Source organism: Streptopelia decaocto, assembly GCF_964273445.1.
Source record: "Streptopelia decaocto genome assembly, chromosome: Z".
NCBI classification, from domain to species: Eukaryota; Metazoa; Chordata; class Aves; order Columbiformes; family Columbidae; genus Streptopelia; species Streptopelia decaocto.
In genome coordinates, this window is record NC_138657.1 from 34,876,505 (window position 1) to 34,904,424 (window position 27,920).

Sequence of the window (27,920 nt, forward strand, 5' to 3'; positions counted from 1 at the left end):
AGGGGACCCTCTTCACTGAAGAACAGTTGCAGCAAAAAAGAAAGAACAGACTATGAATAGCAAAGATTCCTAGTGATCTCACTGGGAATTACACATTTATTTGGAAGGCATTAAAGGAATAAGGTTACAGACTTAAGACCTGATCCAAATTCCATTATGTAAATGGAAAAAGAGAATTTTGTTGTCTTAAAAGGAAACCGAATTTAGCCTTTAGTTCCCAGTTAATGAGATACTTGTAAATGTAGAGAACTGCAGGGGAAGTGATCTAGGAGAAATGTTATTTTGGGTTAGGTTTTTTTTTATTTATTTGCTTTTCATATTAAATACTTGCCTAGGCTGCAATTTACTCAGATTTGTTGTAGTAAGACTCTCCATTCTACTGACTACATCTATATATTGGCATTCAGATCCAAAGGAAAGGCAAGTTGCAACTGACTTAATGTCATCCTTAACGAATGAACAGAAATGCGGCATATCACAGATTCTAAACGTGTGATTAGTGTCTTAGAGTGAGCAAAGAGAGCCATGTAACCTGCACACGATCCATTTGTTATTCCAGGCAATATACTCCTTTATTCATGACGATGTATGGTTATTGCTGTTACTAAGGATATTGCTTGGTTTGAAACATTTCATAGATTTGTTCGATCTCATCTAAAGTTGGTTTTGCTAGCACAGAGTCACCTAAGCAGGCCCCAAATCTGCAAAACGGTCTCACGAACAGGTCCCCCCACTGCTGCTAAGCAATACTTAGGTCAACTGCGCTTGTACTGTGTGCACATGTCCCAGCACTGCTTTTGCTAGACCCAGAATGAGTCCAAAGCACTTGGCAACTGAGTTTGCACAGCAGGACCTTTCTAGCAGCATATCACACACAGAAGATTTTTGTTTCTTCTCTCAAGTTACAGGTACACAAAGGAGACTACAAATAATGTGAATTTCAAGAGAGGAACAGATCCATTTTGATCTGCTAGTTTTATTTAAAATTAATAAATTCAGGCAAGGTATAAACTATCCAGTCACATCCTGCAAAGGTTTAAGCAGTGAAACCACAAGGGAAAATAAACTAACATCTCTTCCCTTTTTATCTTAAAAGTGTTTGAAATGAATTGGTTGCTAAAGAAACCTGATATAATTGTGCCAGAGTGTTTTGAAACCCTTCGTGGAGTTCATCTGAAACCTCAGCATAACAAGTGGCCTCTTATCTGCGTACTATTCCAGGAAGAAATGCATGGCATTTCGTCATCACAGCTGAAAGACTAGCTGGCTCTGCACGTAGGCTCGGCGAGAATAAGAGCCCTCAGCTATAATGAGGGCAGGCTGGTAGCTAATGCTTAGTCAGAGGCTGTTTCCTTTAGCCTTTGCTACTGCTCGTAGGAGTTGAAATGCAGGAAAAGGCAAAAATTAAAGAGAACATAAAGAAGGCCAATGTTTACCTTCTCTAGCTGTTCTCAATGAAGTTTATTTCAGAAGAAATGGCACAGAGGCATTAACATGGTGACACCCTAAACCATCCCTCCAGTTTTTAAGTAGTTTTATTTAATGTGCCTGTTCGTAAGCAGGATTACTTACAGGAGAGAGACTCATAAAAAGCAGATGTCATTTTTTTTTGGTCTGACATTTAAAGGCAAATTAGTAAGCAGAAGTTTAGTACAGTTTCTTCCTTCTGAAAACTGATGTTTAACTTCCTAACAGTCAAACTAACTTTCTCTTACAAAGCTGTTAAAACATAGACATAGACGGGTAGCAATTGACATTACTTCAAAACCAAGGATGGATCTTCATATGTGGAGGAACATTTTGAGAAACGTTTCTTTTTATAGGCTTTTCCTCTTTCGTACATCCTTAAGATGGTAACATCTGTGATGCACTGTCATCATGCTTTTTAACATGAGAATCTGCAGACTTTGAACACAGGATGATCAATCAACACAACATTAAAATGTTAAATGTGAATGTGTAGCAATGTTCAGAACATAAGTTTGCAAGCCTCTTCATTTGGGACCACTTTCTTAGCCTGCCTGCAGAAAAATCATCAATTATTGGGAATTTACTCTGCTATAGCCACACTGATTTAAGCACACAGCTGTAGGCACTATAATACTGAACACACTGGACTGAGTCATTTTACACACATGCAGATGCTGGTCTAAATAAGGGCTAGATTTGACTTGTTCTGTTTAACTCACTGGCTGAACACTGAAAATAGTTGGCACAGACTTTTCTCAGGAAATTCAAACTTACACAAGCAGAGGAAAAACACTGCAAATGAGATGCTGCTGTGTGCAAAAATTCATCTTGGGTAAAACTTTAAAACCTAAAAATAAATCTTGTTTTCAGTTCACACAAATAGGCTTTTCTATTCAACTCTGAAGGTTTAAAGCAGTTGTTAATCATGTACTGTACACAGTACTAAGCGGGAAAGTGTTCAGTTATTTCTGAAACACGTTATTTTGAGGCTATATTTGAATCTTCCATATTTATGTGATGAGAGTTATGTCACAAAGTTAATCATTCCCAGGATGCTAGCATTCAGGGTAATGAAAAACTTCTTGTGCAAGCAGTCATTAATCAGTGAGTGTAACATTGCATAATGCTTTCTGAAGCATGTGTTATGTGATCAGAGTACAAGGCTGCATAATACAGCAAAGTGTTTATGCCATATGCTGACCTTTTCTAAAGCAGAAACGGAGCCATGTGATGCGCCGCTCCTGCCAGCAGTTGCTTATTGCCAATAATTAAGTTTGATGATATGAAGAAACACAAACTTGTATTGCTCTAGAGTTCTAAAAGGAAGAAGCTTTGAAGTTTTTGGCACTGCGAAGCACAAAGATGGCCAACTTGGCTTCGGTACACTATCGTCCATTATAGGCACCGCCCACCAAAACCAGAATCAAGTGCCCTGCTCAAGTGGTTACTGGCATTTGTGTAAAGCAAAACATGTGCATTGTAACAGGACTTCTGTATTATCCAGAAGAGCATAAAGGTCACAGGAACAAAGCAGCCAAAAGCATGCATCTCATAACATCACAATAACATTTGATGTTCTTGTGCAATAGTGCTAGTAAGCAGCTATTACTTAATCTCCTACCAGTATTACACAAAAGTGTACTTGCGAAATACTTCAGGTAAATACACTGTAATTATATGAAATATAAAAACACGTATAGGACAAAATGTTTTTGTAACTCTGAACACACATACCTGTGGAGATGTGGTTTTAATGAGCTATTTTAACAATGGAAACAATGATTTAAAAGCTTCTCTGAACAACCTTAAAACTATGTGCTGGAAGCAGAGTGGACATCTGGACATATATTTTATATGCTATTCATACAGACACACAGAGCATGATCAAAAGTTCATCCTGTACCCAGCTACTTTGTGCTTTTCTGTTGGCAGAATGGGGCTGCAGAGCTGGAAGAACCAGCTTCATAAAACTGCTTTAGCACAGCCAGCCATCCTGGTAGCATAGTTAATGACACTGCTTCCCCTACATCACCTGCTCCCTGACTTGCTAGGGTTTCCTTCTGCCTCACTGGTGACAGCCTGACTGCTTTGGGGAGCCGGTACAGAAAGGGGAAGCCAGGCTCCAGAAGCATTACCACCTGTTAACTCAGTTCCTTCATGTGATCTAAAGTTCTTTCTGATATCCCTCCCTTACTTTAAGGAAGTGTTTGCAAGCTTAACTAACAATCCTAAAAAGTAAAGCAGCCTAGAAGCACAATCAAAATACACACAACTAAGACTACATCTATGCAGGGAATTAGGTGCCCAAGTCCAAAATTTAGATTCTCAAAATTTCTGCTGAGATTTTGCTTCAGGAAGTCATGGTCCTAATGATATTAGGGAATGGCAATTAGATGGTGCTGTATTTAAAGCCTTCCAGGATTTAAGAATGAAACCTTCCACAACCTAAGGGGTCCAACCGAGCAGGCATCTTCACTCTTGGCAGACAGGAGTCCACACAGTACAATGGAGATATTGGGGATGAGAGGAAAACAAGCAGGATTTTTATCCTTGTGCAGCATCTATTAAAAAAACAGTGTAATACTTGCTTCATGAGGGACTGCAAGACAGGCCTTCCCTCTCTAACAGGTGCGCAGTCCCTATCTCTACATCTCAATAAATTAATTTGTAAAATAAGAAATTAAGCAGAAAAGTTTCATCAGAAGTGACTGAGAACACCCAGTGACCAGGTCACTACTGTGGGGGGGTTCAGTTCAGGTCAATTAAGTGAAAGGAGGGAGCAGAAACTGAGTTGTGCTAGTGTTTCATGAGCCCTTTAACTACTGAGCTACTAGATAAATCAAGGGGCTGCAGCACATCCTCTTCGCTTTTTCAAAAAAAGGACCAATTTCACCTAAAATTTGGAACAAAGGTAAGAATCCAAAATGAAGAAAGGAATTTCAGTTTGCACCATTGGAAAAAAAAACAAACATGTCCATGTGTTCAGTTACGAACTGGTAACTTAGGCAGAAGCCCTCACATTATGCCTCTTTTTGTGGCTCCTACCTCCTCACATATGTTATATGGCTAGTCTAGGAATCACATTTGGATGCCATGATCTCTACTGGTCTTTAGGGTATAGAACTCGGGTGCTATAACCAACTGATACAGAAAAACCTACATTGTGGAGCTGCTCATGAAGATATGAGAAATGACAGTGCTGAAGTGAACTGTGACTTAAACAAGTAGCTTGAACGTACCCTATAAAACATCCCTTTCTCCATCCTTCCTAGACCCACTGTTCCTTAGATGCGTGCCCCCTGGCTCTCTCCTTTCACCACTACTTGGAAGAGGAGGCTGGCCAAAAGATGACAACTATAGGACAAGATGAACCACAGACTGAACTCTGAGTGGTCACTAGCTGGGGAAACTTACATATATTTACAAAAACAGTTCAGCTACAGACTAGCTTTGAACACAACAGTCCCAGAGGCAGAGACTTACTACACAAAAGATGCATGGTCAAACTCCATCCACACAAGCACACAGACATATTATTAACATTTATACACAACCTTCACAACTCTGTCCTTAAAAGTAAAATTTAAAATTAGTCTTTCTAAACTGCATTGAAAGAAACATATTTTTTAAAAACTTGTACAACTGGCATCAGATTTTTTAACATGCTAGAAAGAACTGAGCCAAAGATGATATCACAAAGTCCCTTATGCTTAAGGGAAAATGTTAAATCAATTAGCAGTTGTTAGAATAAAGAGGCAATAATTTGATGTATCAGTTCCTTAAAAAAATACCAAACTTCTCATGTTCTTCTGAAAGTGGTTATATTATGCAACAAAACTGCAACATATTCTCATGTCTTTAATGTTACAAAAGCTTTATTAGCATATGCTTCAGAAATTATAATCAAAGAGCAGCAGTCACAAGCCAAGACTTTGAAGAGTTTATAAACATACATGTACAGACTATGCCTTAGAGGGTTAATGTACTGTTTTGAACTCAAGTATTGCAATAGGACTTAGCTTTGACACAGAAGGTTCACACCCTCTGTAATAAATTCTTTTAACATACTTCATATTTCTTCCCATGTGAATGAGTGTCCTTGGAAGAATTATCTACTAGATAAAATTTGAAGATGAAATCTTATGAAATCTTATTTAAGGGGGGTGGAGATTGATCTTATAATCTACGACAGTTGTTGATTAATGAGCTGCTCATGATTGCTGTAGGCCTGTTCAAACTGCAAAAGCAAACAATACTATAGGACTGGGAGGAATGCACTATCTGGATGCCACACCTTTGTTGAAACTTAGAACTCACTTCGACCTCTGCTACGTTTGTTCTGGCCAAGAGCTATCAGATGTGCCTGACCAGACACATGGCAACACACACGCACCCCCTGTCTACTCGACTGCTGTTTCTGTGGCAGAACTTGTGTGTTTCAGAACTTCCATACCATGTGTGTGGACACCTGTAGCTGTCACAGTACATGCTGAGGGGGGTGCAGTGTTCTTGCTGGTATGGCTCTTCCACAAACAAATTCTAAACTTCCTGGAGTAGAATAGTACTCTCACTTCCCAAGGGGAATGTGGTCTCATCTGGCAGTCGGAAGAGTTTTATTTATATGTACATATATGCATATGCACATACACACGCATATGCATGCGTATTACATGTCAGTATACACAGATATATATTATAAAGCGTAATGAATACATTGCATAAACACAGTACATTCTGCATAACGAAGGAAACTTCAACTCTGTTCAAGGTTAAACTGAACATGATTAAAATCTATGCTAAAAGAGGTATCTTACCTAATCTTTGGTGATAACATGATCATTTTTGATTACACCTTTCAAAAACCTTTTCAGAAAATTTTCCAAACTCTCCTAACTTCGCTTATAAAATATCAATGTTCTTGAAGTGAAAACAACACATATAAATTCTTAAAAGTGTTCCCTGCACCCTGGTGTTTGAGCTCCCGTCTCAGAAAAAACAAAAGCCAACAGAAAAAAAAAAGGCACAAACAGAAAAACTAATTTTTGTAAGACCTCAAAATACACAAGAAGAATTCCATTACCTTTAGCTGAATACATCTCTCCTTTTGGTTCATCTGTTTGCAATCATCCTCTTTTTTCTCATTTTTGGAGACAGTTGTCTTTCTAAAAGTGTGCAGAAAAAGAACATCTTAAAATAGTAATGTCATCATGATCATTATCACACCTTGAGTACAATGACTGTATCAGCCTCACTAGACAATGAAGCCCTATGGCTTTTCAGCAGTGTTGTTAGGTGCAAGAATAACGCTAAAATCCCACAAATGAGACATGAAAGCACATCTTGTTCAATGTATATCACACAAAATACCAATAGTTTTCAATTATGGTTGTTTTTTTTCTTCAATTGTAAATCCTCTCTCTGATCTCAGTAGATCTCAGGGATATGCCTGCATGGAAAAGCGATGAAACAAAAACTAAGTTGGTGATAGATCAAGATGTTCCAATTACTCTTTTCACTTTGCATGATTTGGCTTTGGTATGTGAAGTGACACATGTAACAAACCCTTACTTTACGCCCTAAGTCTCCCAAAATTCCAAGTAGCATGATATTCTGCCATGTCCTCTGTTGGAGAGACCCATTATTTTTTGTTCTGTTCAACAAATCTGATTATGGTTAAGTGCATTGGAGATGAAAATATGAAACAGCTGCAAGTGATACATCCTGATGTTCACTATTCTGAATGTTGCTGGCTAAAAGCAGTTCTAGAAAAGCGTTGATATGAACCTTGGTTTAGGACTACGAGTAACTGCACGTAGACTGACAGAATTTCAACAACAATTTGGCACAAATGGCTCTGCAAATCTCACAGAAAAGTTCCATGGAATAATATTCTCCAAGTGCTCTTAACTGCATCATTACACAACCTCAGAATAAATAAAACACCATATTTCTTCACAGCAGGCAAGATACTGCAAAAGCACTGAAGAGACTTAAGCCATTCAGAGAATTCTAGAAACTCTATATAGAAATTTAGTAAAACTAGGTAAGAATGTGAGTTACTTCAATGACATTGAAAACACAAATGCTTTCATATATTAAAGTGATAAGTGTTACATAAAGTCACATATTAATTTCTGCATGAAAGTGAGAATTTCTAGGCAATTCAGTTAAGTTGAATTTGCACTTACACCATGGAGAGGTGATCAGCTGAAGGTAACAGACCTACCCGTATTATAACTTTCCAATATCCAGCTCAGTGGAGAAGTGCAGAAGAGCTCACTATCCACTTGAGCTCAGGAGGAGCAGGAGAAAAAGCTGCTTATGCCAAGGGCCCAGGAGATAACCCTTCAGGAAACCAGCGGGGACCAGGCTCACTCACCCATGAGGTATTGTGGAGAAAAGCACAGCTTTTCCAGGACTGAAAGAGCTGAGCCTAAGCACTTGAAGAAGGATTTTCCACATCATAACTTTCCTAAGGAAAAGTCAGCCTATACTATAAGAGCATTTCTCTTACAAATCATCCTCTTGTGGAAGCAGAATTCTAATACTCTATTAATCACAAGCACTAGAGCCATCACAATGTGTGACTTAATAAAAGAGACAGTAAGTGTTTAACACATATTTTGCTGAAACATTTTTCCTTTACAACTAGTTCAACACCACTAGAAAGTACCTTTAAAAATGGTCCTACTGGCACTCACTTTGTAATAATATTCAAAATGTTGACTTCAAGGAAGGGACTCAAATTGCTACGATGACAGTATCTTCTCCTGAGAAAAGGAATGGAGAGACCATTGTGACAGTAAAATTATTTTATGAGATCAAAACTACTAGTTAAAGGCACAAATCTATGCAGTCTTATGCCACAGTATTAAGTTATTACATTTTTTAACAGACATTCACAGAAGCTACTTAATCAGTGCTTGTTAGAAAAACAGAGGCAGCTCAATAACCAGACTGTATATCAAAGTTACGAAACAGAAACCCATCAGCATAGACTTAATATTTTTTCTCCTATTAACATAATTATTTCTTACTCAGTAAAAATGAAAATGACATGTTAGCACTTCAAAAACACAAGAAAATGACCCTCTAGGCTTTATACGACTATCAAAACAAGTACCAGTACTTTATTTGCAAATTATCGAGCATGAAATGATCGACTCAGCAAGTTTACCAGTCAACAAAGTGTGTGCTCTACCAGTTATAATCAATTTACATGTAATGATATGTCTAAATACGAATTTAAATGAGTTCTTCTCATTTCATGTTGATCAGCTACTCTATCATCATAGGTATAGACAGTGACCACAGTTAATGTTGCAGAAACAGCAGAGCATGCACAAGTTTCGTGAGCCAATGGTAAACAAACAGGAAGAAATTTGTTTCCATAGAAAAAGACACCCTCTGACTGCTAAAGCATGTTTATTTTCCAGTCAAGTTAACAAAAATACTTTCTAAGAGGTTATTTCCAGACATTTGCTGTATACGCCATGTCCACAGCAAATATACAGTACGAATCACAACAGTTTTCTCACCTCGCAACCTACTGGATTTCTCTTTCAATGTATGAAAAGAACCCTGAGGCCACCACCGAATAAAGAACATTTCAATATCATCCCTGTTGTATATAAATATATGTTATTAGGACCTGCAAAAGGAATATTCTGGAAATTAAGAGAATTCTAGTGTCTTCAACAGTGCATTAGTCACATCCCTGCTCAACAATCTTTAATACAATCATCGAAAATTTAAAATAACTGGGGCAAGTGAAGTAAAGTTCCTTCACAGCAGACAGCGCTGATCCGATGATATGTTGAAAGAATGCAAGACAAAGCCAGGTTTAACATACAAGAATGCATAATTAAAGGCTGGCCTCGAAAATGTCTTCATTTAATACAATTAAATGAATATAATGGCAATGAGTTCATAAAAGGATGGTTTTATGTGCTAAAGTTAATTTCGTTTTACTGAGAATAGTGTAAGTCAGATAAATAAAGCTTAATATTTTCCAAACAATAATCCTTTTCATTTCCCTTAGCTTTATTAATAATGTACATATTCAGGTAGACTACTCAAATATAATTTTTACTGATATACAGAATCATTTTAATGCATATTTGGTACAAGTTCTTATTTTAGGTGTTCAGTAGTCACTTTTCTTTTGATAAAATGATACAGCAGATTTATACTTAACATTACATATAGGTTTTGTCTATATAAAGAATTTACAGAGCTTTTTCAACTGTGGAATGCTATGTTTCATACATATGAAATTTTAAAAATGCTGCATGAACCTGTGATCTTGCCAATACACAGAAGAACCTTTAGAAATTGTAAATAGCATGAGTTGACACACATTTCTATCTGGGTCCAGTACAAGCATGGACACATTCAAAATGCTGTAACATCAGTATGATTTGCTGTGACTTTGGTGGTTGTGATATTCCAGGTGTGGATGCAAAGTGCACCTTAATGGTCCTCATAGCAGTATTATCCCCTTGTATTTTAAAAGGCATCAGCTTCTTTTATTCTCCCTTGTAGCGAGGAGGTCTCTTCTCCTTAAATGCAAGAAGACCTTCAATTCTATCTTTTGTTGGAATAGTCTGCAATGATTGGAGTAACAATTCATTATTGAAGCCAACAACAATAATAAAAAAATCACACAAATCCCAATTCTGCAAGACATCCAGCATGCAACACATTATACAACAGAAAAGTGAAAACGGCAGTGTCTAGTCAGATACAGGGAAGTACAAGACACTTCAAAGGGGCAATAGAAGGCTAAGAAATAATTTGGGAGGATTATCTTTTCTCTAAATGGATGACTGTGAGAAACTCTTTAGGGTTGGTTTTTGAGTTTTTGGTGTTGTGGTTTTTTTTTTGGGGGGTGGGGGGGGGGAAGTGAGGTGAAGAGAAATAGGTTATTAATCAGATCATCGTATGTTTTAAATAAGCATTTAGTGCTGAAGCTTCTCTTTCCATGATCAAAACACTTGTCTCAAAGTCCAAGAACGTACCAACTTAAATACATGATTCCCATGCTATGCTTGCAAAGAGGTTTGCCCCAATTTTCTGCTGGCTAGCACATATGCCATTAGTGGCACATGTTAGCGAAGCAGTGAAGCGTCCTTCCTGTTATTTCATGTTAAACCAAAACAAAGCAAGGGCACAGCAGTTCCTGGACTAGATGCACAGCAGAGCACGACTGGCTAGGGATGCGGCTGGTGGTGCTTCACCATCTTCACCCTAAGATTTTGTCCTAAACTACACCTCCTTCCTTAAACTCCTTATAAAACCAAAGTAAGCAGAAGGAAGGTCTAAACAGAATGCCAAAATATTTGCAGAAGAAATCATAAAGCAATATCTAGTTGAATTTCTGCGTGTTTCATAACAGGCACCAACAAAGCTTGTTTTCTTTTTTTTTTTCATGTAATCCTAGTTACATACCTGAGCGTAACAAGCTTCTTCAATTGCCAAACCTGTTACTAAGTCGACCTGAGGGAAAGAATACAATGTTTTTAAAAGCATATTTTTGTATATTTATTTTATATAATTTCCTGACAGCTGACTTAAATACCGTGTTTCTATGCCACATACTAAAATATTTCTGCAAAGTTCTTCATTACTTTAACATGGAAATGCTACACTGCCATGTGGTAGGAGTGGTTAGTATTTGGGTAACAGTTTCCCTATTTGGCAATACAATTAGTATGTAATACACTGTGAAAACAATGCATGTTGTTCACTACAAATCATCTGCACTAAAAACCATTAGCTACTTGCACATTTAAAATAATTCCATTTACTACAAGGAAAAAGATGTAATGTACTGCATGATAATTTAAAATTTGTTCTGAAACAAGTTATCTTCAAAATGTTGTATGAAAACATGATGCCATGCCATAAAGTAAACATAAATTCAAGTTTAAAAGGATTTAAAATTAAAAAATAGGTCAATGGCCATCTTACATCATCACCTAGTTTCTAGAACATTTTTTACTTTGTGAGCTGGTCAGAACAGCTGAAAAGGTTGAGTTTTCCCCTCACTACTTTTCCACCTGTCTTAAGCATCAGCTGCTGCAGAACTTACCAGCTCTCCACAGGGCCACTGAAAGGAAAACGACAATGCACCACAAGCAATTTGTGGGGAGATCAGCTACAGGACAGTTTACCAAAGGAAGCCATGAAATCTCTGCCACAGAGGGTTTGTAACAATAGCTTGAATGGACATTGGGCTTGAGGGGTTTTCATACAGTACATCTTGTCTTGGGCCTCCTTCTAACCCTATTGTCTGTAATTCTATAAAAAACATGATTCTAACCTTTCAGTCCACCATACCTGGTAGCTAAACAATTCAGCCTGTAGCATTTTGAACCACTGAATTAAATCTTGAATTCCATCATCACTTTGCTGTGGAAACCTAACAAACATACTCTTTGCACAACAGCACCTGAGTTTGGTTCTCAGGCCAAAATTTACTGGTGGTATTGGCTGAACTCAGCTATGTAACTTTAAGAAAAAGAAGACCATTCGTAAATTTGTCTTCTTGGATTCAGATGTTGCATGTGGTGAGATCCCCTTTCTGTTGTCCCAGGCTGAGCTATAAGGTGCCCTGGTGCAGCACTTATGTATGTGCTTAAGTTTAAATATGAATAGACCTGCAGAGCTCAGCAAGACGATTTACAAGTTCAAAGTAAAACACACGTCCAGATGTGTTCAAGGCTAGATTTTAATAAGCTTCACAGTTAGGTCAATAGTGTTCAAGAAGGAGTGGCTATCAGAATCGAATATGAAATCAGACTCCACATATAGTTTTAAAACTAACCTCTACTAAACTATTAAACACTGTGCCTTTTGCTCATTAACTTTATTAGTTACTGAACACTGAGAGAACTGGCAGACTTGACAGAGTATGACTCTGAGGTTTTGTTCTACCCAGCATTTGAAATACAACTTGTTCATAGGAGTTTATGTTTACTTTCTAGTATTAATAATTAGCAAAGCGCATTACTCTTGGACAGACATGAGGTTACTAAGCCCTGTTACAGAAATCTGCATCAACTCTAGTCTAGGAGTCTGACACAAAAAAAACCTGCATTTGATCTTTAAAAAGTTTTGACAAAACAGATTTCGAAAGACTACACACTGAGAAACTGAAAACAGTTCTAGAAAAAATATCACCACGGTAAACTTGTTGCCAGCCTGACTTCTGCTTACTCTTAAAAAAAGTATAGACTCTTACCTCCATTCCCTGATTGATGGCCAGTTTTGCAACTCTCATTGCCACTGGTCCCTAAAATAAAAGAAAAAGCTTATTTACATATCATCAAAATCTACAAGATTATGCAGTGAAGAGTCTGCATACCAATGTTGTTATATTAGGACCTTACAGAGTTTGGATTTTTATTAAATTTATAGTAAATAGATCAAGTATCCTAAATTACACCACTATAGTAGACATTTGCTTCCAAACTGACAGTTCCAGTATTGAGAAAAAGTGTAAGTGTACTGTCTTCAGAAGAACCTAACTAAAGCAGTGTGTTCATTCTATGTTCCAAAGGTGCTAACCATGTCCACTCTTGTCAAGACTGCTCAACTCTCTCCAAAACAAGGCTCAGAACAGCCACCTTAAGAAACACCATTATAGGCCTTCACAACATCAATCTTATGTCCCTATTATCACAAAATGTAGAGACATGAAAAGATGTGATAATGAAATACAACGAATCGATGCAGCTTCAAACCTAAAACACACTACTGTAAAGCCTGCACTGGTCAAGTGATGCTCTTCTGTGAGCAACTGAGGTCCTCAGGGAGCAGAGGGATTTCCACCCTTCTCCTCCAACGTGCCATAGAACAGCGAGACATCTTTGGGAATCGACTCGGTCCTGTGCCTATCCACCTGCATCAGCTTCTGAAGGTTCAGACACGGCTTTAGAGAAGCAGCCTGCTGCTCTGGGAAAAGCCAAAGGCTTTCAAGCTGTTTCCAATGTGGAATGATAACTATAAATCGACCTTCAAGAATCACTGTGTGTTAAAATTTCTACCGTATTTTTCATGTTTGTCTTTCCATGGCGGTGTTTGACATACAAATAACCAATGTTAAATCACGTATTTAATTTGTAACATTTTCCATTTTCAGTTAAAAATTTTGGTGCTTACAATTATGATCCAATAAAGTGGTTTACTCATTATTTTCTTCTTCTGCCTCCTATGAATTTGCTACGTGGGACCCTTCACTTGAAAAGCAGGTTTATCAAAAGCTCCAAACTTAGTTCCTAGTTTGAACAAACAGCTTGCAGTCTATGGCAAGAGGGGAATAGGTAGCAATCAACCAACACAAAGACTCCTGTGAAGGTCACACTTAAAATTCTTCCTAATATTTTCAAGTTTTAAAGGACAGGGATTCAGCAAATCCCATTTCAATTCTCTTATGAAAGCCAGAGATAGGATGTCACTTTGAATAAATGATAGTAAGAGCATGATTCTTTCATCAAGCTTATATACAAAGGACAGAAAGCAAAATTTCCCCTAGCAAATGAGTTTTGCTTTAATACTGAACTAGCATTTAGCTTTCTGTTTTCAAAACAGAAATGACACTGAGATAGGTCCACTCTCATATGGACCTTTTTGCCTCTCCTCAAAAGTGTTCAACAGCAACAGGATAACCTACTGGGATAATTGCATTACCAAAAAAACCCCTTACAATATTTTTCTGTTTAAAACTTGAAAGCCAGAATACATTACACAAACACAGACTTTATCATGACAATACAGGATGGAAAAGAGTTTTTTTTCTTCACTATGAAATAATAACTAAATAACACCACTCAATAGATGAGAGAAAAAACTTGCAATTGCTCTCCACATAACTAGAATAGCTTTTCAACACACAACTTCATGATGTTTTTTCTTAATACAGGTGGCTGTTTTTCAGTCTTAATGTTTGGTAAAAACTAAAATCAACAGAATTTGTTTTACCTGAGGTAAAAATTCTCTTGCCAGAGCTAATGCTCTTCTGTATGCAGCATCCCCTGCTTCATTCTGTTCCACCACATGGCTAATCAATCCTATTGATTTTGCTTCCTTGCCATCTACAATACGTGCAGAGAAGATGAGTTCTTTTGCCAAAGACACTCCAATTGTGCGAGGTAATCTCTGTGTCCCCCCTAAAGTTCAGAAAAACAGAAAACGCAAGGATTAGTTTCCCATCTATTCATACCACAAATATAGATGCCTTGTTCGGTTCCAATATTTTCATGTTTAGTTCCATAAACAATTATATGAATGTACAGAAATTAAACTGTCATACAAAGGCACGCCTAAATGCCTTCTTCCGTTTTGAAACTACATCTAAAACGAAATCAATTGTTCTGTTTCTTAGAAAGACGTATAAATAACTGAAAAGAGGTAATACTAATAAAGATTATGTTTGATTACAGACAAGTTACCCTATTCAAATCAGCCAAAAGCTGAAGGAAAACTACTTGCCAGCAATTACCATATCCAAAAACGCTGCTTCTTTTAAACAACCTGTAGATTCTTATAATAACAATCACCATAATATGAACACTTTTGAAGAACTATATTCAAAAATAATATATATTCTAACATGACTGTAGTCCATGCTAAAGTTCACATATATAAGGGACAATAAAAATGTATACGTAAACTAAACCCAAACCACTAGACAATGTCTTTAAAAGCCATGGTTTTGTCTCTTCTTACTTCCATATTATTGTTGAAATCTTAAGCCCTGATTACAAAAACTACAGAAGGACAATGGCAGATGTGGATCAGCAGAGAAAGGCACGTAACTTTAAGTCAGCTTTTCTTACTGTGTTAAAAACTTCTTTGGCAGATCAGTATTTTCAGAAGGTCAATAAGCAGTAACTATATTAACCAGACACATGAAGATTGCCTAGCTGGACTAACAATTAACTTTCCAGAACTGACACACAACAAGAATGGGGGAATAATCATTATCAAAACCAAAGAAGTAGACTCAAATCACAGAAGCAGATGCTTGTATGAATTAAAACAGTGGAAATGGCCTTCATTGAGGAGAAAGGATTTTGAAAATATACAAGGTCTACCATTTTGACATGGATCTGAAACAAATATCCAATTTATATAGACAGTCTGTAAGTAAAAATTTATTTCCAAATAGCTACTCCTGCAAGAGCATGCTAATATATACAAATATAAATATATGTCTATATGCAAGAGGAATATTTATAGGTGTTCAAAGGAAGGTGGTACAACACTGGATAAACGTGTTTTCAACTAATATAAAATAGTTTAATTTCTACTAGACACTGCAGACTAAGCCAGTATTTTACTGAAGCCATTCAGTTCTCCTACTGATGTTTCCTTACTTTAAGTATATATTTAAGACAAACAGGCTGTCTGGAAACAAACACATTTTTTTTGTGATTCAATGATTCAGCTTTCAACTATTGTTTTTTATGAATCACAAGCTTCAGTACTACTGTATTCCTTTCCATAGAAATAGACCTGCCTTTGAACATACTACACTGTAAAAAATGCAGAAAGTTTAGGGGATTTCTGCCTTATGCCTTTCTAGAATATTACAAAGTCATGATCCAGAATGAAACCAGATCTATTTTGTGGGCTGAGACTGGAGGAATTAATAAAATGCTTACACACATAACAATTAAAATAAAATTTGTAGGACAATAACATTAGTAAATACAAACAATGTGATACTCTCTGTGGTCCTAACACTCTGAGAGTGTCTGTCTATGCTGACCGTCCTAATGCTCAAGGGCAACAGACAACACCAAGAGGAACTCCTGTTCAATAAATGCCATTAATTCTACTAGTTGTCCAGCTAAGCCAGCGACAGTTCTAGGAGGGCAATCTTACTAGCAGCATTATTTAGAGAAAGCTCCTACTCTAGAGCATTTTTATGAAAGGAGTCAGGTATAGGAAGGGGAGACTAAAACAAACCCCCTTGTAAAATACTACAAAACCTGAAGCCTAAGCGTCCATGTTTAGCCTTGGCTGCCTGTCTGGTGAGAATCACAGAGGATGACTAAAGCTGTAGCCATCAACCTTTATACCTACATACCATAAAACGTGAGCTGTGTTTTCAAGAAGCTTGCTGCTTCTGATACTGTCACCACAAACAATCATTTGCTGGCTTTTTTGTTTTAAATATTGAATATGTCTTCTAATTTCTCACCCAAGGAAGCTGCCACACCTTAATCAGCCTCTATCCTTGTACCCATTTTAAGTGCACATCAGAACACAGCAGATGTCTACACTGATTCTCTTTAAGAATAGTTTAGTCAGAAATTATCCCCTTCAGCATAGTACTGGAATCTAGAAAAGCATCAGGTTTGGCTTTTGATTAAAGAAAACTACTTATCCAAATCACAAGACCTGAAACCATATGACACTGAATGTACTGACCTCACATCTTCTGTTTCTTCCTTGCTTGCTATGCCTAGTGTTTCGGTGTTTGTTTTTTGGGCTTTTTTTCTACTTAATTATCTCTCCTTCCTTTACTGCTTTATCTCTTCTATTACTGCTTTTACCAGGAAATGTTGAAAACAATATTTAATTGAGCAACAATATTTCATAACTTTGACCAAACAATGGATATGTTTAAGCATGAAATAGTGTTTATAGATGGAAAAAAAAAAGTGTTCTTGCCAGTGTCTTACACAATAATGATTAAAGAGCAAAAAAAGCAGACTATGGTCTACATTGTTTGGCTGCCTCCTACACTGCAAAGCCATTAAGCAGGAATATATTGTTTGATTAATATTCACAAAACAGAAGCCAGCAGTTCAGTGCATCAATCAATATATTCGGTAGTAGGAATAAGATATATGCACCCAGAAAAGCAGTAAGACCCAATTAATCAAATGCAAACAACACACCAAAATACACCCAACACACTAAAGTTACATTCATTTATGAAGAAAAGACAGAGTGTGCTGTAGATAGATGTTCTGTTTTGGTAATATACAAAGAACATACAATTCCTGCCAAGTACAATCAGAGCTAAAGGAAGTAACACCCAGTCTTCAAAGACATTACTTAACCAAGGCATTTCATATGAATGTAGAGCAGAATTTGATGGAAGAATAGTTGTTTCATCTTCACAAATTTAATGACATGTTATTTCAGGGACTAGTGATCTAGTATTACTCAGTATACTGATAAAAGTATTTGACACACAGTTACAATGGCAATGCGTTCTTATCTGAGATGGTATATATTCAACGTTGTAATAATCATAAACAGCAGTTATAGATGACACTCTAGTTCATGTGAAAAGACACAGTAAATACAAGACCACTAAGTTCTTGTATGAAAATTGTTAAACAGTATTTTTTTTCTTTAACAAACAGTTGATTTTGTATGAATATTTATTTACTGTCAGTAATTAATCAATTACAAAATATGTACACAACTGGTTTGGATTAAGGGAATTACGTGATAAATTCCCAAGAGTATACCCAACAAGATGAAGCAACTCGCTTACTGGAAATAGATTCATCATTCTGGCAGAGAATATCTACAGTCAGTAGTTTCTCATAGCTGAACGCTCTGTCAAAACATACTGGAAAAAATCCTGTTCTGACAAAAAATCCAAACTTTAATTCAGTAATAAACCTGTTTATTAAGTCAAGTAAAAATGAGTCTTTCTATCCTATCATCTCTCTATCACAAGCTTTGTTTGATTTGAGTTAGACTGATTTAACTGACAGGTTTCTAGATTTCTTTTTTTTTAAAGACTACTGTGCATTTCTAATGTTTTATTAATAATCTATGGTGAAACCAAATTCTGTCAGCCACAACATCCTAATTATTGCAGTCAGTCAAGAAATGGCTCAAATGTATCCTTGTGATTCTTTTGCAGTAAGCTGCAAGGAGTAGATTTTTCTCCTTTCCATTGAAACTCACAAAAATATGGAATGCAAAAACCTGTTGTGCGTAACACCAAATCCTTAACAATATGAGACCATAAATACACTAAGATGGCTAAAATTATTATTTTAATGTAATACTTTTCAGTCATGTAAGATGTACTTTAAAAGCCTGTGTAACAAGCATATTTTCCACTTTTAAAGTACCTGACATCCACTGATAAGTTAAGCAATTTTCAAAATATCAAACACTCTAAAAACCTAAATGCTCTAGCAAGACTATATTTAACACCAAGTTTCCATCAGACTGTTTCCCAGATGAGGCCTCAATCCTGCAAATTTGTACGTGCTTTAGCCAACTTTAGTCCAGGTATAACTCTTCGTGGGCTCAGGCACCCCAAATCCTTTCACGGAAGAAAACGTGAAGGGCCCTTCATGGGCAAACAACTTAGACCAGGCAAGACATAAACAAATGTGCTAGTGATGGTGTAAAAACAGGATGGAGAAGACAAGAAACAAAATATTATCTTAGCAAGGGGGAAAAAGCGCAGTGCTGATGAGGAGCAGGTGACAGCCAAGGCTGCTCTCATGTCTGACCACGTAAGTCTTTGTTTGGAAGAAGCCTGGAGACCTGAGCGAAGCCTGAGACAGCAGCCTGAGGCTGGCTCAGAGGTTGCCCCGGGGTCCATGATGACTGAGGAGAGAAGTTGTTTGAGCAAGATTTCATAATAGGCTGCCAAAAGGGCTCATGGAAGTCTGCCTTGCCAGTCAAGCTGAAGAAAGCCCTGCAGGAACGTCCAACACGACCCTATTGAAGGTGGAAGAGGCAGGATGACCCACGACCTATGCCAGCCTGGCAGCAGCAAGCCCCAGCTCCAAAACTACCGACTTAATTTGCAAATCAGTCCTTAATTTTCATGATCTGTTTTATTCACTTGTGCCTGTGGATTGGTTTATTTAAAAACCTACCTGAAAAATGCCTAGAATATACCAAACCACCACGCATGGGTGGCTTGAAGGTGGCAGCTTGAATCAGAAGAATGTTCTACTTGGCTTGAAGATACATGAACCCTCACAATGCATGAGGGAAAGTGTAAATACACTTTCAGAATTCACTAGCAGTTAAATAATCACAGCTTTTGTACAGAAAGATGAAATCGTCCGGTAATTTAGAAAAACTAATTTATTTTCAAAATAAGTAAACCTTTTGTAGATTGCGAAAGAGAGAAGAAGGTTTCCCAGCAGACGGCTGCATACATGAAATGAATGGAACCAAAAAATGCATCTGGAACCTGATTTCTACGAAATGGACTACACTTCAAGAGGGAATTCGTACCTGGTGTAAGGAGCTTACTCGACATTTCCCTGACAAGCAAGGTACAACCAAGGCACAGACTCCACCGTCAGACTAAACACCGCTTGACAAGCACAGATCTGCGTTACCACCCTTGGGCTCCCTGGACTCACTGTATTAGCAGTGCACATGCTGACAATCTGCCTTATCTTTTTTAATTGGCATTATTTGAGGAAGAAGAAAGAAATGTCATTAATCTACTTATTAACTTTCATTTAAACGTAAACAAATGCAACGAGTATGATCACACACAGACATTCAGTAAGGCCACATACCCTTCTATTACTCCAGATAGGGTCCTGGTCTTATTGTCTTTTGGGAATGCAATGACAGAAAGTGAATTTAAACAAAATTCTAAAGTACATGCACATTAAAACGTAAGTCATCTTGCTGTAGATAGAAATTAATGGCCCAAGACGAGGCATTTTTCAGTTTCAAAATTACACCCACACATTCATGAAGTCATTACTCAGCTGTAACAACAGGTAGGAGGTTTAGACCAGTGCTGCTCTGTATGATTATATTTTACAAATCATGTGAGGTTTATGAGTAATATTAGTAAAAAAAAAAACAACCTTGTATTTTAAATAAATGTTCTTATAGTCCATGTTCTTACAGTTTTGGATTTAGCATGACAGCTAAAATTCATGTGAAAAACTGGACCAAAAAAAAAAAGGCATGAGAAAAACTACTATCATTACTCAGGGCATGTGAAATGCAGAAAAAAATAATTACCACAGTGGTATCCTATTTTTATTTACATTTTGAATGAGATCACAGTCCCCAACTGGGGCAACTGCTTTAGTTTTTAACAAATAGAAATGAACTAAAGAAATACAAGCAAACCAAAGACCAGACTACTAAATCTGAAGTCTTCACTGCTTATGAGGAAGTGACTTGAATGTTTTCCTCACTTCGTTGCTCTCCTTATGGAAATCTACCATTTTATTCTTCCACACAACAATTAAATTCATCACTCTTGTCACCCCCATACCATCACTCTGCTAACCCTCCAAACAGGTTCCTATTCCTTTCTTTTTCCCATCCTGACTACTATCAAATTAATCTGCTTTCAAGTCTTCCAAATAAATGGGTCTTTAAGAGTTTACCCCTGAAATTATTCATCCCTGAAATTCTCTGACTTGAGCAGCTCTAAAGAAAGGAGAATTGGTGGTTAACAGAATGGGAGCCCAGAGAAAAGCCAACAAGATTGCAGGAGTACAGTCCCACCTGGTTCAGCCGCCGAATCCCAGGAAGCCACAGCACTCTCCCTACTGATAAACACATATAAAATGAACTTATACCTGGCGAACTGTATTTTTCAGCTTGAGTAGGATGTTCTCCCAGATGAGGCAGCCATACACTACAGCTACACTGCACCTAGCCAGGTACCTAGGCTATAACACAATGTTTATAACATTTTACAGTGCTTTGAAGACACAGACTCTACCAAAAAAATGGCCAAATCATTCAAAGCTGGCATGCATTAATATAATGATCTGCAATGCAAAAAGCAACCCCTTCAGTAAACTGGAACTTAATTTTGAGACACCAAGTCTGATACTCAGAAATACTCCAAACTTTTTCAGCTTGATCTGTTGGATTTTGTAGCACTGTCTAGGAGTGTCAGAATGGCATTCTCGTCTTTTTACTTCCCAGATTGATCCTTCTATTTGTTATTTTACAGTAATAGTTGATACACGAGAAATAATCACTGCTGTTCTTGAAAATTCTGTACGCGACATAAATAATTGAAACATTATCTGTGCATCCTAATTTGTATTCTGAATGTTACAGTACTTGCTATTCCTTGTGAGTATATTATGTACCTACAAGAATAATCAAAACTTATATTAGAAATTAACACATAGAATAAATTTAACTCAAGTTGAATTACATATAAACGTGCATTCAGTTTATGTTATATGACATTCTCCATGCACTAATTATGATCACATGGATATTTGCATGCCTAGCCTGAGACAATGAAAGACTCATTTTATTCAGAGACACAAGCAGTGTCAGTGACCTTGGCTTCAGGTTTTCATGCTCAATACTTCCAAACTGCCTATCAAAATACTAAAATCAGTGAACTGATGTCTAAGAAGCTGCAGTTTAAGTGACTGAACACACCAGCTTAGAAGCCTATGACACAGGCTGAGAGACAAACGACTTTTCCAAAAGCAGGATCATCCTTTACAGGCTCTACAGAAAACTTCCTATTCACTATACAAATATGATTCAGTCACTACTCAGCTATACTGGAGAGCAGCAGATACCCTCCAGACTATACAAAAGACCAGCTATTCATCCAAACTGCTCATTTATTCATGTCCTTACCACAAAATCACACCTCTTTACTACTTTCTACTACTTTTGACTGACCCTTGGTTCCCTATATCGCTGTTCAGGTTCAGCTGAGAGAGGGCAGGCAGGACTAGCACACTGTTTTGAATTACACTACTATTAACAGACAACAGATGGTACATTGAAACTACTCTTCTTCCCTTGCTGATAAACACTATTTCATTTAATTCACATTGTAAAATTCTGAGAATCAGAGTTTTAAGAGATGCTACAGCCCAAATTAATTTAAAAAATCACTTTCATTTGTATATAGTTTTGTGTAAAGATATATAACAACCTTAAACACATATGGATAGATCTTCTACTAGAGTGGTTCCTGTGCAACAGTGGACCAACCCAATAAGTACAAACTGGTACTGTAACATTTTGTTGTTTGAGATTACTCAGATGTTTTTCCTTAACAGAAAAACATAGCTCTTCCATCACCTTCTAGTCAATGCGTAATTCCTCAAAGAAATCAAAAGCCAATATGTGACAGGAAATCAACAAAGACAGAGATTAAATAAGTGATTATTCCTAGGCTGCAGCTGTCAGACTCTTAAAACACTAAGGAAAGGAATTACGTTAAGAAAACACCTTTTATATTCCTCTTATCTGCTACTGTGACATAGTAATACAGAAGAAAAATCATTATTTATAGCATACAATGCAAAACGGCTGTATGCAATGACAAGTCTTTCCATATAGATGGAGAAGCTAGTGCTAATTAGATTCTTCTGTCACCTAATCACACACAGATAAGTTGGCTTTCATGGACCTTTACGGTTTTAAGGATCAAAGAAATTACATAGTAATTTTATTTTCTTTACGTCCACATCTAAATTCCAGGAAGAGAGACAATTTGGGCTACATATGCAGGAGGTAATGAAGAAATGAATCCATCAACAGTAAGAGCTAGGATAGTTGCCAGAAACACTGCACTTATTAAAAAAAAAATATATATATATATGTATCTTTTCATTAACATGAGTCATTAATAATAGTTTATAACAAATGCTGAGGATCAACAAGATAGCGAGCATCACTCACTGCTCCCTAGCTGGCCTCACCCTGCCCTTCAGGCAGGACCACTCTGATGTGAGCAGACCCAGCTCTTGAATCCCTTGTGCTTCCAGGTGTGGCTGCACCCCCTGTGCTCCTAGTTCTGGATCCCTCTGGGCACTCCTACATGCAGATCCTTTGACCCTTCTCTGGCAGCAATTCACCTGCTTGATTACACTTGTAGAGCTATCCCAAATCCATAGCAGTTTATGAACATTTTACTAGAGCGTGGAGACATCAAAAGTTCTGTTTCAGAGCCCTGCAGAGAATATGTAGCACATGAGCAACAAACTTAAAAAAAAAAAAAAAAAGATTTTTTTTCTTTAATAAAGGACACTTTACCCTTGAAATCAGAACAGAATCATGGATTCCTTAGAAAAAGAGTAGACATGATGAATGAAAACCCTTGTAGACTCCATTTGCCTGCAAGGCTAGGAATTTGATGACCAAGTATAAACCACATCATCTCCTTGGCCTCAGTCTTTCTCAGAAAAAAAATGTATTTTTTAACAGAATTCCCATCTGTCTTCAATGTGAAGTTTGAGATGTGTTTCACTCTGAGGACTGGCAGCCCTCTTCCCCAGCCATCCTCAGCTGTAACATTTATTCTTCTTGCAAGTGGAACATAGAAACAGCTCACAAATTAAAAAACTTCATTACTCCTTTGTTGTTAATCCTAACCAAACAGGGCTGTGTCTTACTGTGCATGTATAATTTAAGGCCACACAGCAAGCTCTAGGTGTTCTGTGGAGAGATCCAATGGAATACCAAAAGCAGGTTAAGCTTGCAGTGTGTTAGCATGGCCTGTATGCTTTTTATGTTATAAAAAAGCATAAACATGATTTGAGACAGTCTACACTGCAGTCTGTTTCTCTCATCTGGTTGCTTGTTCATGCATCTCTATTTCCTTGGGGTTTTTTAAGAGCCTAAACCATCACTTCTGGTGAAACAAAACACTGTATTTAATCTGAAACAAAACATTTTGGTTTTACCACTTGATTTTGATTGATAACTTAGTTCAGCCACTGAGCTGAACCTTCAGGGTTTTTTAACTGTCCTACCTACACTTAAAAGTGTTACTAAAGAAAATAGTTTATTTTTGTTCTCCAGTCTGCTCCTTGTATTCAAGCCATCTACTATTTCATACCAGGGAGAATTTGTGGCAAAGAAACCTCTGGTTGTTAGAACTGATATAAACAGACAATACATGTGATTGTGATCTCACATGCTAGTTGCACAGTATATGCAGAATATCCTCGAGCAGCCGCTATTTTAATAGCTTTGCACTGATAATCCCCCATGCCTGGTAACACACACATCCTCTCCTTACTGGTTTGTAATGGGACAGAAGGCGAAGTGCACACCAGTGAGCTCAAGCTGGTAGGCCCAAATCCCACACACAACCACCCCCCGCTCGTTAGACTAGACCCAGTCATGATTCCCCACAATATTCTGTGTCAGATCATTTTAGCTTCCTAAATATGAGAGCAATGGTGGCTTCATGCAAATATGCTGGATGGGGAACAGGGGTGTGCAGAGAGAGAACTCGTTAAGGAAAAAACACGGTGAAATTGGGTGTAGGGAGTAGGCCCTACAGGGAGCTGGAACAGATGACTGTAACTGGAGGCAGAGTTTTCCATGGCCCTGTGAAAAGCTCCAGAATTTCTTCTTCTTGAGGAAAGATTATCGCTATATTTCCTAGAAACAGGGCAAATGAAGGCTTCCTTTAGCTTGGTTCTTTTCTAGAAAGACCTAGAAAACATTCTTAGGACTATCCAAATTCTGTCAAGCCAACAAATATGTTTTATCATTCTGCATAATCAAGAACCAAGAAAGCTTATTATGAGGACCTCATAGTCCCAAGCTAAAACGATAATTTCACTCCATTCATAATGAACTAACAACAGTTACTCCTTCTGGCAGGTATTAATGATATTAGCATATTGAATTAAAAGGTCAAAATTAAACTAGCTTACTTAATCCTCTTTTAGTTTGGTTAATTTAAATTTCAGCATAGTCACTTATCTTTCTGGATGCCCAGATGCAAAATAAGGTTAAAAAAGTGCATCGGGGTAGGCCTCTGAGAGACTGACTCTGTGGGTTTTTTTTTCCTTAAAACACATCTTTGTCAAGTTCATTGCCCCCTGTGTTCCTAGTTTCTTTACAAGTTCACAAAATTTAGAATCTTACAGTAAGAATTAGCTGTCAAGAGAAAACTGAGATTAACTCAGTCATCTGATTAACACTGCTTTCTCAGATCTCAAAATCGTATTAAAATATAAAGATCATTAATACAGAGTTGTTAGTATAAGGCTACAAAGGATTAATAGCTCTCGGGGCAATTTTTCCTATAAGCTTGTTTTCAGTTGAGTCTGAGAATCAGGGAAAAAAAAGTCATTCTTGGTCATAAACTGAAAATACGTGATGAAAAATGAAGGTAAAGAAGGAAAGACAGGAATCTATTATTTCTGAAATTCAGAGATTTGTAATAGTTGGCTCAAATAAGTCTCCAGAGTCAGAGAGGTTCTGCGAAATAATTAAGGAAACAGTACTTCATAAATCACTTTATCCAACTTGTTTTGTGGTGAACTAACTTGTGCAGCTGTTCTTTTAAGGCACACTACACAATTACCATTTAATTTGTTGAATTTTCTGGAAATTGAAGAAAAATACTAGACATACAATGAATTCATTATGAGTTTAGAAGCTATTTTTCTCTCTTACATAATATAGTCAAAAATGAATGTGAAATGGAAACAATTAGACTCTGTATTATTATTCAGTAGTGTTGGATATCACAATAGGTAAACTATTTGATATAAAACTGAATTACACTATTCATACCCCTATGAAGGATATGTTTTTCACTTGCTTCAACTTTAATGTTGACCATAAGTAGAACGGATTTAATTTTTTGCACTGCAGAATCACAGAATGGTTGGGGTTGGAAGTGACCTCTGGAGATCATCTAGTCCAACCCACCTGCTAAAGCAGGTTCACCCACAGCAGATCACCCAGGAATGTGTCCAGGCAGGTCTTGAATGTCTCCAGAGAAGGAGACTCCACAACCTCTCTGGGCAGCCTGTTCCAGTGTTCCGGCACTCTCAAAGCAAAGAAGTTTCTCCTCATGTTACCTTGGCCTATATAGACAGATCCTACTTACTTCAAGGTCTTCAACCCTGTAGCAGTTGAAAATGGGGCCACAGTAAATTAGAAAGCTGTGCTTCAACTTCAGAGAAGTGTCAGAAGTTTCATTCATCTTTTACACTATACTTAAGAGTTCTGGAGTTGGGTTAGTTGTGTTTTCCAAGAAACCCATCAGTGTTTGACAGTGCCATGATGGCAACCACACAATGCGATTCAAATATCAAAGTCTGCCCTTTATTCACGACTGTATAAATGATCCATGACTGTATTTTACAATAGTATCCTAAATTATGCTACTGAACCTCTGGAAGAAATAAGTTCGATTATATTTTGACAGAATCAATTGGTTTTGCTTATTCTTTTTACTGGAAACTAAAGACTAGTATTTTTTATCTTCTGTGCTTCAAAACCCTCAAGTAATTATATTTCATTATTTAGTAGAAACAAAAGATAAGTCTAATGCTTTTGATCTTCTTTGCCTCGAAACTCTTGAGCAGTAACACTTACTAAACACAGAGATTGTCCATTTGTAGTATGTGTAACTGAGTAGTAGTTGTTGTAGGTTGCTGTTTTAATTTATTTATTAACACAGAAAAGGCAAAAATTGTATGCAGTAACAAAAGCATTCCTTCTACCTGTTTCCACACTCCTAGTAACAGCTAATTCTCCTACAGCTTCCCACACGCAAAGACAGGGATTTGTTTTTATTGAACATTATTTGCACATTCAAACCAACTGCTCTAGCAGCACCTAAGAGGTTTAATAGTTTCACTTAGCTCTAACACCTTACATGCATTATCTCAGAACAAGGGAAGGGAGATCTATCAGAAGCTGTTTTGCAGCTTCTGTCGTCCTGATTAGTCCAAGTCTGGCAACCACTATGTAACTGGATAAATTGGCTTCTTTAATATCAGAGGGGTGAAATCTAAGATGATGTGTTGTAGCAGATGTGGAAGTTTCTAGATTTACAAACTTGATTACACTTCTTACAATTTACAAATTGCACAGAAAAGTATCTCAGTGTATCACAACTGGGCTAATATGATTTTGTTTAAAAATGGGAAAAGGGAAAGGTATAGATTAATATTTCTGTTAACCACTTAACATTTTATCTAAAAATGAAGGATAGTCAGGAGATGAAAGAAGCGGTCGTTTGCTGGACTTTTACCTTGTTGATAAAACAAAGCCACCTATGCTCATTTACCTCAGAGAAGCTTTGGAAAAAAATAACTTTTTAACATCACCACGGTATGGGTGTCTCACAGACACCACTAAACTTTCTTTCTGTAACATTCCTGAAAGATGAAATACTATCACCTTAATGCACTTTTATATGGCAAAATGAATAATCATGTCCCCAGAACAAGGCTGAAAAATGTACAGGAAATAGGGAATTATATTTATTTTACACAATAGGGAAACACAATACAAAAAATATTTAGTAGCCAATTAAAGAAGAACCATCTGTTCTATGAAGGAGGGTATCCATGAAAAATGTGATGATGTGATTTATCATGTTTCATAACACATATGTACAGAGGAAATAATTTCAGTCATGGGGCACTACAGTGACAGTCAAACTTGTTACAATTTTTCTGATAATCATTGGAAAACGCAAATTCATAAGTCAGTGA

The 27,920-nt window shown here is 37.1% G+C and overlaps 1 protein-coding gene across 3 annotated transcripts in view; it reads right to left on the minus strand.

Moving 5' to 3' along the window:
- Positions 1-27,920, minus strand: part of AUH (AU RNA binding methylglutaconyl-CoA hydratase) — a 158,402-nt gene that overhangs the window by 33,452 nt on the left and 97,030 nt on the right. For 2 of the 3 annotated variants that reach the window (XM_082074790.1, XM_082074789.1), the window contains 4 exons: positions 14,455-14,642; positions 12,716-12,766; positions 10,921-10,968; positions 8,879-10,076 (listed from right to left, as the gene is read on the minus strand). In XM_082074790.1, coding sequence (XP_081930916.1) covers positions 9,999-10,076; positions 10,921-10,968; positions 12,716-12,766; positions 14,455-14,642 — 365 coding nt within the window. In that variant the 3' untranslated portion in view covers positions 8,879-9,998. Of the gene's footprint in view, positions 1-6,550; positions 6,633-8,171; positions 8,241-8,878; positions 10,077-10,920; positions 10,969-12,715; positions 12,767-14,454; positions 14,643-27,920 lie in introns of those variants that run through there. The other variant, XR_014186212.1, reaches the window with a different exon arrangement.